Source organism: Mya arenaria, chromosome 13 (genome assembly GCF_026914265.1).
Source record: "Mya arenaria isolate MELC-2E11 chromosome 13, ASM2691426v1".
In the NCBI taxonomy this organism is placed as follows: Eukaryota; Metazoa; Mollusca; class Bivalvia; order Myida; family Myidae; genus Mya; species Mya arenaria.
Genome location: NC_069134.1, coordinates 32,199,142 through 32,212,432, shown reverse-complemented (window position 1 = coordinate 32,212,432; position 13,291 = coordinate 32,199,142). Strand labels below are relative to the sequence as shown.

The 13,291-nt window shown below is 32.8% G+C and overlaps 1 protein-coding gene across 1 annotated transcript; it reads left to right on the top strand.

The window, feature by feature from the left end:
• The first annotated feature begins 232 nt into the window (after positions 1 to 232).
• LOC128215204 (cysteinyl leukotriene receptor 2-like) lies at positions 233 to 11,870 on the top strand. The gene is made up of 3 exons (XM_052921912.1): positions 233 to 348; positions 10,111 to 10,214; positions 10,855 to 11,870. The coding sequence occupies exons 1-3, from the start codon at positions 233 to 235 to the stop codon at positions 11,868 to 11,870; spliced, it is 1,236 nt and encodes a 411-aa protein (XP_052777872.1).
• The last annotated feature ends 1,421 nt before the right edge of the window (positions 11,871 to 13,291 follow it).

The following is a 13,291-nucleotide window of genomic DNA, read 5'->3' as shown; positions in this document are numbered from 1 at the left end:
AGCTAGAAAAGCATTAAGTTTTAACTTGCTTGATTACAGATGGAATCAAAAGAAATCACGATAACTGATTAATTGCAAAAAGTAGGAAATTTGTTGTTTTCAATTCGAAATGTGCTTATAACAACTACTTTGCAACATTTGTCTACAGACAGAATAGGGAAATGTGATAGGACTGGCTTGTAACATTTCGCAAATAAAGGGATATTAGAAAAGGCCAATAGTTGTTTCTAGAATGACGGTGGATCATTTTACCGATAGAGAATTTCAGGAAGTAGCATTGAATGTGAATCAGAACAACTCAACACATCGCCAGAGACAGTTCAGTGTGACGGAGTCCGAAGGGACATTGTATTCTGACTCTTAATCCGGTCGAGTTGCATATCAGTTGTTTTGATTGGATTTGTAAAGGTAAGGTCGGATAAATTTAATAATATCCCACTGGATTAAGTTTGATATTTTTACATTCGGTGTAATTTATTTTGAATATGAAGTGTACATTTTATTAACGGGGCATTTTTATGTTTAATTTGTTAATACAGTACTATTTTCAATCGATTTGAATGGTTTTAAAACCAAATAAATCAGCCTTTTTGCAGACAATTAGGTCTGGCAATTTAAAAAGCATGAACAATTGCGCACTTATTTGCTACGTCAAAAGAATGGTTCATTGTATTTTACAAAAATGATGCTTGATTAAGATGCACGGGAATTAAGGAAAATTAGTTGCAAAACTATTATTTGAAATATGTGAAAGAATTCCATTTATCTACAAATGCACAAATGCAAAACTATTATTTGAAATATGTGAAAGAATTCCATTTTTTCTACTTTGGTATAAGCATCTTTTTAGTTTTAAATTCTTTAAACAAAACGTAAAAAAGAGAAATATATACATATTGTTTAATGCAATGAAAGAACATTAACAGTAGTATTATTTTTACGTTACGTTTGCGTTACGTTGTTTTATTGTATCATATTGCAGCGAAGCTGAAAAAAATTATGTTCAAGTATACGGTCAGTCCCCCCGCGAATGTATTTATGCATACTGGCTTTAGCCGAGGTCAATTCACTGACAGGTCCATATAATGCCATATGGCCATAAGTGGTATATTTTATTTCTTATAATATACCAAACGTTTGACATTACCATTTAATATTATTTTTAAAGCAATGTTGATGTGTTTATTGAAAACGCATATAATAATGCGAAATTATAGAATATTGTAGAAATATTATTCATTATTTGAGATCCACAAAACAAATTGAATTAAAACATTTTATGCTCATTACTTTGTTCCAGTTATTAGAATCTGGCACCGATTGAAATACACTGCTTGAACGTAATGGTTATTTTATTTGTTTGGATCAAACGTCCTTCCGAAGATATATATTTATATATTCATTTGTTTTAGTGTTTGCTTACAATGCATGACCCCGAGTGATCACCTACAACTATATTTACTTTGCTGTTCTCGAGATAAAGTTCACTGCAGTCAAGTACTTAAACAAACACTGTTTCCTTTATGTGTATGCGTTAGACGCATTTGCTATGATGTTTATTTGTATTTTTTTGGGAATGACGTTCCCGTTATTTCAATCAGTAAACTGAACGGGCTTAGACTACAAAAAAATATGGTCTGATTATGTTTGATTTGTATTTCGTATAAATGAAATAGATTATCGAAAATTCTGAAATTCCGTCAATGTTTTTATAAAGTTAAAAGAGCCGCAATGTGTCGATTTTAGATAATGCTGTTAACTTTTAACTTATTTTTCAACATGTAGGTTTTGTTATCCTTTATATTTCATTTTTTTCGGCAAAGAAACAAAAGCCTATCTTAATAGATTAAACAGTTAAAATTCCGTATCTACGTTTTAAACACGGCGATGTCATATACGACCGATCATTTGAAATCGTTTATTGCCATATATATAATATGCATTAGAGTTGATAAGTACAGAATATGTAAGTTTGATAATGATTACAAATATTTAATTGTAATTAATTGAATGTTGCCATATAATTAAAATGCACTGAGTATTAAATCAGTTAGGAAAAGGCAATTTAATATTGTAAACACAAAACAGAACAGAACAAAACGTTTATTTAACATATGCAAAATTAGCTCACCGTTATAAAAAAACAACATACATATTAAATATTGCATGCATGGACGAACAAAAAAGCTAACCTTATAGTATTCACAATCAAGTTACATAATATTGAAAAAAAACTAAAGCTCATTTAACAGTTCTGTATGTGAGGATGTCTTCAGGGGTGATTCATATACCCAAGTCTCTTATTTTAACAGCTTTGGCGCAGAAAAAAGATGATATTGTAAGAAAAGTGTATTATCATAATTAAGCAAAAATACAAGTTTTTATCATAGTCGGATTACTGACATAAAATCTAGAAATACAATTCTGCCTTTTTTCATTATGATATATGCATATCATAGATCATATATAACATTGAACATACTTAAACAAAATAACATTCATCTTCAATATACATCAATAACACAGTGTACAATTATTATCTTGTCTATGATTATAATTGTTATGTCTCCAAAGTTCAATATCTAAATTATGGTAGGACAAATCTGAGTTTAGCAACATGTTTCCATTTTTGAATTTTACCTTAAGAACAATGTAAGTTGACATTTTTTTTCAACTTTTTGAACATTACTTTAATTTCCTTATTCAAATACATGGATGAATATGTTGCCATGGTAGCACTCCAACTAGTTTTGTACATCTGTTATATATCTGTCCCTGAGCATGGGGACAAATGCACGAAAATAAGCAGACTCTGAAAATAGCCATACGCCCGCAAACTATAGTTCCCGGTATTACTCCGTAATAGTTGCGCTTAGAATGCAATTATCTCGTTTCCAATTGTATAATTTGAGAAAAAACTTAATAATACGAAAGCGTCGCTCAATATATAATAAAAATCTGTCTAACTATCCCTAAATTAAAAATGAATAGTATAGCGTATAAAATTATATGTACCCTTTCTATCAACTCCGTCTGAAAATAACCACATAACTTTGAATTTCGAAAAAGACAAAACAAATGAATCAAATAGATAAAACGTTTGAAATCAATAGGGACCTGGTTAAACTTAAGCAGGGCCATAAGTGATTTTAGAGGCGAAATGCCTTGCCCGCATTTGTGCTAGCAGCCTGCATTAAAAATTCACCTCTGACAAATACAATACCGAGGTAGTTCAACGATTTGACAATGTAAAAATATTGATCATTAAAAAAACGCTTATAATATCATGTTTACCTATACGTCTGCCTTTTTTAAACACCCTTATCTTAGTTTTTTCCACAATGACCGTCACATTCCATTTGCTAAAATAAGTACTTAAATTATCTAAAGATTTTTTAACTCCTCCCTGGCTTTTGACACAAAAGCTGCATAAACAGCAAACAACAACAATTACACTGAGATCTCGTCAATTATGAGACGTTTATTTAGGTTTTGTTCCAATTGTAGCTCAATATCATTGAGGAAGAGCGATAAGCAAATCGGAAAGGTTATTTCCCCTTGAAACAGGCCAATGTCACTGACAACGAAATCTGATAAAATAGAAATTCTTTTATGCACTTTTTGACCTGGTTATACATCGACCGAGACAGGGACAAAAGCTTACCATCAGCACCAAGATGTACTGTAATTGCTTTTAAAGCCAAATTGAGCAATAATCAGAATATCTTGCTTGTTAACCCACTATTTAAGACCGTCATTAAGTATAACTGTAAATGATTTAGCAAAACAGCTTAAGAGCGTGAAACTACAATAATTATTAGGATCAGATGCATATCCCTTGCATGGGTAGGAGATATGGACCCTGATGCCCATGGGCATAAAAGAATATTGATTACCACATAAAACAAAAGAACAAATTAAAATGAAAAACAGATTTATTTTACGTCATAATGATTAAAATGTAACGCAAGGCGACGAACATATTTGCAGTTTTATAACAAAACTATTTTATGCATATTGGATTAGAAACCAATGACTTTTTCTAGGCAATATCAATTTCTAACACAACAGGAATAAGTTCGAGATATTTATTAGTCTAAAACATGTTTCCCGCATTTTTATTAATGAAACGAAAGTGTATATTATTTCAGGAAAGTGCATGAGCTAAATGTGTTATGAAACGATGCCTCTTTATAAAATATTGTTACACTTTATCCGATACATCACCTTATGTTAGTTGTCCAGTGCTTTATGAAAGACTTTAAATGATAGAGTAATGTTGGTAAAGTACACCATTTATGTTCAATTAGAAAAAAATAAAAATGGTTACAATTTCGACAATGCCATATGTGTAGCTTAGCCAGTTGTTGGAGATTATCGCTGAAATGCGATTAAAACGATACTGAAGTATTCGATTAAAAGCTTTTAGTCTAAACATTAGAGATCTGTCTACAATGATACCAACATAACATGACTTGCCATTCAGACAGGTCGATGTTAATGTAGAAGACCACCTCAGGTGCAAGACAAACCGTTGTAAATGGTTCTAATATTGATGTCTCTTTATCCGTGTGATTGTGTCACTTCAACTAAAAAGCTATGTGATTTATGCCCAGGTCATTCAGTCCAATAACGTTTCGATATTGATGCTATTTCATGATTTGGTTATCCTGCGAACGTGACTTGCTTGACTTTAATTATAAATGAAGTTGAAATAACAGTTAGCCTTGTGTAGAATTGTATGCCAGAATTTAAAAACAATGAGCATATCTATTTTCCATGTTTGTTGTTATTGTTACCCAAAAGGAACATTATCGTAGTGTTCGTATTTGTTTGGTGGTATCGTCAATTGTCAAGGGAAGTTAACTGTGTTAAAGAATATGAGGTCTGCAATTGAATATAAATGCCCCAAAATAATTTAAATGGTTCTGATCCTGTTAAGTTATGTTTTATTCATTGCTAAATGCATAAGGGCCTTGCGTTGAAATCATAGAAATGGTGCAATTTTAAAACAAAGTATCAATGTATGTTGTTGGTTCGGGACCGACAAATCCTAAAATTTCTTCTAATATCATAGTGTTAGGAATTTTAACATTAAAAACAGCAACGATATTAACAACAAAGAGTGTATGTTTCTAAATTGTAAGTCAATTTTAGGATTTAAAACATAACTAAAAACGATGAAATAAGACATATCCCTAAGCCAAATACATTATTAGGCATTGAAGCAGATAGTTTTATGTCAAGTGATAGTAAATCACAACCATATCACTCATATTGCAAACATTGTCTGTATTGTTAGTTTACAAGTTAATTTTTATGCAAACTCGAGAACTCGAAAAAGAAGCTGAATTGCACCAGAAAACAGTTTTTTTAAAGAAAGGTTGAGTGAATAAAAGGTCAAAGTACTTCTGTTCGGGGTATTGTTTTTATTAGCCAATGGAATTTTATATTCCACACAACAGTACGTACAGGCCGTTACTTCGATGTTTTTTTCTTGGTAAGATTTACCTATGACGAAAAGTGTTCAACTAAACTTCAAAAATCGAATGTATTCGATAGCTGTATATGTGATGGGCAGACATATTTCCAAAACAAATCATTTAGGCGATTTTTCAGTCTGATGTAAGAATTAGGCGTACTCCGACATTATCACTCCGCTACATCAAATGGAATCGATCAGAATGCAAACTTATGTTTCTTGATTGATTTATGGCATATCCATATTGCTTTCTGAATACGACGTCGGAGATTTAATCAAGAACAGTAAAAAAGCTATGATTGAACAACACTCTATTGTTTTAGCTGATTTGTTATACCTCATACGTATTAATGATTGAATTGCAATTTTTCGCATTTTTATATTTTTTCAGACATGGATCTTGTATTTTTTGTTTTGTATATTGTTTTTTTCTCTTTATATTCAATGTTAAACTCTATTTATATGACGAGGGGTTATGTAGTATTAGTCAAAACACAATTTCTGTTTAGTTCTATTGATTTTTCGTTCAATGTTTGTCGGCCTTAATTATTTGCCTCTAAACAGGTTCTTCGTTAGATGCTTGGCTACTGGGCATGTTCTCGTAGTTTCAATTATATTACTGATTATTAATCGCTGTGTTCGGTGAATTCAAGCTTATTTAGAGTCAAATTTTATACTACAGTCCAAACCCATTTGCTCGAAATCATAGTGACCGGCGAAAAAAGATGAAATATCGGAAAAGTCAAGCCAAGCGGGAATACCTACATTAAGAATAAAGAATAAAGAACTCGGTCATATACATCCAATTCGAGCCAATAAGGAATCCGTTCAAAGGGAGTTCGAGCCAACTGGGTTCGACTGTATTACTAACTGATACTATTGAAATAAATTTTTTACTGCTTGTTTAATCTCGTTAGCAAACATAGGACATATTTGATCTTGCGTTTGAAGCACATTGACCGACGGACCTTGAGGTGGAAGTAAGAATCGGACAAAACACATAAATGGTGAGGCTATTTCAATCATTCATCCATTAAATAATGGAAATTGATATATGTTACTACTTTTTCAGAAAAAGAATGATAAACAATAGTTAGCAAAATGCATTAAACACTGACTTTCCATTTCAATTTACACATATTACAGTTTGTTCAATTCTAGCATCTGTCGGCTATGGCTCCCTTTAAAGATCAGCAAGCGCTACGAAACGAATTGCGACCAATTCTGATTACTATTCTCAATGATCTGGAATGTATATTCTTGTCAGAAAGCAGTCGTATACGTATATAGTCGAAAAAGAGTCCTATGAATCAGGAATGGTCTTGAGATGTCAGGCAAACACTCCCAACAGCCGATTTTGTCTAGTTTGACTCCAATTATGACATTGTCGTAACAGATTATGCTGTATCGTATCAAAATCATAATACTTTCTTGTGTTGTCATGACGGTGTACTGAGAAACGGAAATGATCTGGAAAATAGTTCTTTCATGTTCATCCCGATTAACTGCAGATTTCGTACAGATCTTACGGATGTCCTGCATTCATTCAACATGTTAAAACGACTAAGCCTTTTTTCACATCTTATATTTAAACACTAATAATAGTATTTCACGGTGTTAACCCCTAAATAAAATGTTTTTGGCAAAAGCGATTTATAAATGAAATAAATTATAATATAAATTGAGTGTAACATACATAATACAACATATACAGATAGATAACTCAAATTGTGACAAACAAGTTAGAATTAAAGAATATACAATCATCATAGCCAAAGACAGTGAACAATCAAACTTATTCACTTCTATCCTATTTGAACACTGTATGTTCAAAGATATTTTATCACAGACATATTTTCAATGGAATATTCCATATCTTAGATGTTTTTGATTATTTTTTTTAATATAGCACGTCTTCTAAATCACACATCGTTTCTCTTAACTAATTTGGAATATCAGTTATCAATTTTTTTTCGAGTAGCTTATGTCAAAGAACGGAACAAAATAAAACGAGATCATAATTAAAGGATAAATTGTGTCTGGTTTTCAGATAAAGTTCATTGAAACTAATTTACAAGAAAAAGAAACTAAATGTAGAAGTAGTGTGCTAAGATGTAAACTTAACATCTTAAAGAAATGGAAGTCATCAATTAAAAGCAATTAATTTGAATCATGTATTTGTCGACGAAAGCAAATTTAACATCTGTGTGTTCTCAAACTAAAGAGGTAATCACAACAGCACACAGGGAAACAATGACTAAGTAAATATCATAGGAAGGAGCTGTTAAGATAAAAAGTATATTTTTAAAGTATGTTCTATTTACACTTAACAACAACTCATAACATAATACGGTATTTAAATCGTGTGTTAGGTCTTACTCTAATTAGAATTGTATGGACAGTATAATGAAACTATTGGTACAAGCCCAAAAGACAAACAACACCAACGACTTGTTCATTGAACATAATGATATAAGCTCTAGAGGAAACATTCCGCTATGTAATGAAAATACATAGATTTGAATACTACCATATGAATTTTAATGGATTCCTTGTTGCCAAATATAGGAAACATAAAAAAAAAATCGTCAATGCAGCTCCTCTATGTTATGTGGGGAGCAGCAATTTAGAATCCTATTTACTCTGTGTTATAAAGGAACATGTGAAGAAGTAGAAAGTGTTGTAAACGGGCATCTCTCTCTCTCTCTCTCCCTCTTTCTCGCTCCCGCTCACGTTCCCTCTCACGCTCTCTCGTTTTCGCTTCAATCCCCCTCTCTATCTTTCTCTCTCTGTCACTCTCTTTATCTATCGCTCTCCCTCTTTTTGTCAACTGGTTAGGTAACATCAAATCAACCAAACCATGTAACATTTGCACCTAAACTTGAGAGAGTGTGACGTTACATCCTACTGCAACGAGTACTGCTTTAAAATGCATCTATCTTCAAAACCACTCACGAGGGGAATGTATAGTACTGACTCTGTAGGGTATATCTCTTTATCACGCCTCAAGTGTGAGCGATGCAACGTCATTGGTTCATGACAGGTCACGCAATGACATAATTATTCATTACCAGTCATTCTTTATCTTGTTCCCGAATTTTCCGATTCTGATCAATAAATGAAAAAATACCATTAATTGATCTATGTTAAATGTTGTAAAGGTGATATATATGTTACGGGTTTAATCGGTGACCCGAAGTGGGATAAACGGGGTGCAGGAGACAATTTTCGGGTTCGATATTTACTCACAATTGATATGGTTTCCTTTGCGCCGTATATCCCATATCAGGTCACCTATTTACTCCGTAACTTAAAACATGTTTCTTTTGGGGTCCTTAATAGAATATCCTCAATTAGCTATCTTGATATTATTTCAACCGGATGATGATGCGAGTTGCATATTGCAAATGTAAATCAGTGTGATAAAGTGAGTGTTAGAAACAGAACAACCTTTTTCCGCACGTTTTGCACGAAAGTATCGAATAAATTATCAATATAATGCGGATTATCATCAATCAAATCGGGCAGCATTTAAGAACAAAATAATTGTACCTCAGATAGTTGCGGGGCAACTTTCGTTTCGTGTGTTTAATAATTACGAGGCAAACAATCACATATAGCACTGAGGTTAGACTAGTGACATTTCTTGTAGAAATACAACCATAAATATTTATGAAAAGAAATATTGTAACCCGTTTACTCTATTAATTATTGAAGTAGAATGTTGTTCTAATAAAGTTTTGATGTAACTGTCAACATCTGTGATTCTTATAATAAAATATAATAATTTTACATTTCTGAAACGTTGTTTCGTTTAAACGTTGGTTGATTATATTTGCTATGTATATATTTGTAACTTTTACCACGGAGCGCCCGATCCCGGGTATCACATATGTTTGAGGGATATAAAAGGGACAGGAGTCCCAAAAAGAAAAAAAAAATATTCACACAAATCAAACACAAGATTTGTATAATGTTTGAGACTGTTTACGTTTTCTACTTAACTTTTCGGAATAACCTAAATGATAGAACACAATGCACTTACTAGCATGTTATCTTCGATGTAATTGGTCCAGTTATTATTAACACATTTTCTCCGCACATGTATTGGTGATGATACTACAGACTGATATGTTTAAATTTAATACGCCGTAGAGGTACATATCATGTCCGCACAAAACTGATATATGCTAAACCATATGCTATGTTCTTATTATATGACTTGAAACCGGAATCTTATGTTGACATGCCCCGCTATGATATCGCTCTGTTAACGTTGAGATATGACAATCAAGTACATTTTAAAGTAATAGTACAGATAAAGGACTCAATAAGATAAGGTTTATTGACTCTGATTCAGAGAAAAAGAGACAATATAAGCCTGTGAATGACAGCGTCTGGTGTAAACTCTGTTTTTCTTGCAACCGTTGGCTTCTGATAGAAACCCTGTATTCCAGGTAAATGAAGGCGACACAGAAATTGCAACTTCTTGAATCCATCAAATTCTTTTAAAAGAATAGGAAAGATTTATTAACGACTTTAAACGGACTATGGATGAGTGATTTATTTCTTTAAACATATTTGTTATGTAACATTTACAAAGTATATTCTTCTTTGGTTTATTCCAGGTGTACTTTGTATGTGAGCCGTACGCCAGCGTTCAAGAAGATGGAAAACAACACAACTTTGAATTATTCGCTGTTAGGGAATGACTCAGGGGAATCATTTACAGGTACCATGTCAGGGCATTTATTGAATAACATAATAAGTTAGAACAGTTATAAACATAAAATGTTTAAGCTTTTTCTTATTAGCATTGTATTATAATGATTAAGTCAGTACTTTTTCTATTTGGTCACCGAAATCTAAAATTTCTCCTTCCGCTTTTTAATTTAAACTTCTACCAGGAATGTAGCTCGAGGAAACCTTTATCATGATTGTTGATAATTGACCAACCCATAGTAATTTTGTTTCGTTTTATAGTGTGTAATTTGTACTTCACATTCATAAATACTTCACTGTGCATGTAGATTTCAAATACCACATTATTGTGATAAACGTATCAAATAATAACATAACACAAATCAAATGTCGATATGTATTTTTATTTTTATTTGAAAAGCCCCCTAATGCAATCAGCTGTACAGAAGTGATTAAATTGATAAGCTATCACGGCATTGTTTACGTCTAAATCACATGAGGATATCTAAATTGCCAGATTTAAATATACCAGCGAAGAAAATGAAATTTATGACGAGTGATTCATTCTTAAAGTAAGTATTTTAGCGCTGAGGAGTTACTTTTCATCAATAAATATCTAGTTTAGTTGACATCAATAAATTATATATCCAAAGTTGCTCATTTGTTTCCAGATCTAGGAGAGCCGGTAAAATGGGGATTTTGGCTGAAGACTGTTTTAACTCCGTTAATTGTGACTGCAGGAATTATTGGCAACATACTTTCTCTGGTCGTCATGAAATCAAAAGCGTTGCGTCATAAATCTTACTCGCAGTATTTAAGTGCCCTCGCCGTCTTTGATACTTTAACGCTGATTATCCGACAAATACGATCGGTTGATGAATATTTCCAAACTAACTCTTCATCAGGAGTAATTTTTCACAACTTCGATGATTTCGGCTGCAAGATATTCAATTTCACGGAACACATTTGCTATCTTATGTCATCATGGCTTATAGTGTTAATGGCTTTGGAACGACTCATTGCCGTCTGCATGCCATTCAAAAAGTTCCTAATAAGGCGAAGATCAGGGGCAACACTGGCTATTATCTCGTTATTTGTTGCCATATGCCTTAGTCAGGCATTTCGCCTCGTTATGGTCGAACAACTTGAGTCCAGAAACTGTGGAGCAAGTGACAGTTTTATCGAGCTGTACTCAAATCTTCACATCTACTTTTACCATATGACCCTGACGTTTATTCTACCGGTGACATTCGTTCTGGTTTGCAACGGACTCGTTCTCTACCAAATATTCAAAATACGACACGAGATCAACTCGCGAGCTGAACAAAAGAATCGGCACCACCGTGCTATGCGGAAAACACACCGAACAACATGTATGCTTCTTACAGTTTCGTTTACTTATCTCGGGACGCTGTTACCTTTACTGACGTTGTCGTTGGTTCTGGACATGATTGTGAAAGCAAGGGGTCGGGATGCATATTCATTCTATGTTGCGGTGACACCATACCTTGACATTGCTATTGTGATTTCCCTTCTTAACTACGCTGCAAATTTCTTCATTTACATTTTGTCTGGAAAGAACTTCAGATATGAGTTAAGAAAATGTTTTCACAGACAAAGAACCTCTATTAGAAGCTTTACCGCAAGAAGCACGAAGGAAACTAAGGAAGAAGTGATTCGTCTATAAACTGAGTCAACTTTTGTGGTAGTAACATTAACTCAGCGAAAGTGAAAAAGTGTACTTCAACGGATTTAATACCATGTGTAGTTTTCTCCAGATAATGTTGAACTGCGTCAGTTCTTGAAATGTTGTATATGATCTGTACGTATGAGATAGTGATCGTTGTTTAATAGACGACGTAAAAATTCAAAACCATTGAAGACTACACCATGAGTATTGTATACATTAGTATTGTGTACCGTAATTTTATTGTTAAATACAGTACAATGTTCAGTTTTATGGTACATGTAACATTTGGGCTCAGGTAGCGGGTTTGAATGAACCATTTGTGATTGTGTTTTTCATTGTATTAATTGATTGCCAATACAAATAGATAGTGCGTATAGTTTATTTCTACAAAATATTTCCTGCAGTTGCGCAAGTCTATATTTTTGTAGGAACTGATAACGTACTATCGTTAGTGTTTGAACGAATTGTAATCTCTACATTCTTAAGAGTATCCATCGAAGGCATAAGAAGCCTCCGAAGGATGAATCGCTTTCTCTGTTACATTCAAATGGACAGTTATGATTAACATTTTTTTTATTCATAATATGATACTTAGGTTATTGAATACGTAACAGTGGTTTATTGAATAAAAGTGTTAATAACACATATCGTTAGATGTGGAAATGGTTTTGAAGATTATAGAATCACCATCATGTGTAATGCGTTCCGATCAAAGGGCACACTCAGTAGGTGATATCTCGGCAAACCTCATAATCTATGTATTCGTATATGGCATTTCCTCGAAGTATCCGATCAATTTTATGAGTACAAAAATGTCCAGAAAACTGATATTGTTTTTTTTTCTTTCATGCTAATCGATGAAGTATTGAGTTTTATCAGTGTAATAACTACAGTGAAAATATCAATTAAATATTTTGACTGAAATATAATTAGTTAAGATATCAACTTTTAGAACTACTTTTAAAATTCGGTGAAGTAACTTCCCCTTGATCAAAACATAACACTTGACTTTGAACATGATTAAGTTGCTAAAAATAATGAAATTTAAAAAAAAAAGAGTTTCATATGTTTAAATCCACAAATATTCGGAAACAAGCAACTGACCGTTTATTAGAAAAATTGTAATCCCGTGTTTCAAACAGTTGATTTCATACCAAACCGATTACAGTCGAAAACAACTGCTTGAACATAAATTGAGTGTTCTATCACCGTTCAAATATAATTTGAAATGTTTGTCGTTGTTATACGTAATAAGAACTTCCCGGGAAATTCACGAAACAATTAACAGATTAACTGATGATTTTTTACCCCACCCACGCCTCAAATTTTGCCAAAAAACTAGCATGGTCATCACTCCTTACCTGGAATCGACCGGTTTTCAAGCGAAACAGACTGGTCTCAGTGACAGTAACAGTGAG

What these genes read in the sequence shown, in the direction of transcription:
- LOC128215204 (XM_052921912.1), top strand. Translation starts at nt 233, where the DNA reads ATGACGGTGGATCATTTTACCGATAGAGAATTTCAGGAAGTAGCATTG. An exon ending in ACGGAGTCCGAAGGGACATT is followed by an intron (nt 349 to 10,110) that starts GTATTCTGACTC and finishes GGTTTATTCCAG; the next exon opens with GTGTACTTTGTATGTGAGCC. An exon ending in CTCAGGGGAATCATTTACAG is followed by an intron (nt 10,215 to 10,854) that starts GTACCATGTCAG and finishes ATTTGTTTCCAG; the next exon opens with ATCTAGGAGAGCCGGTAAAA.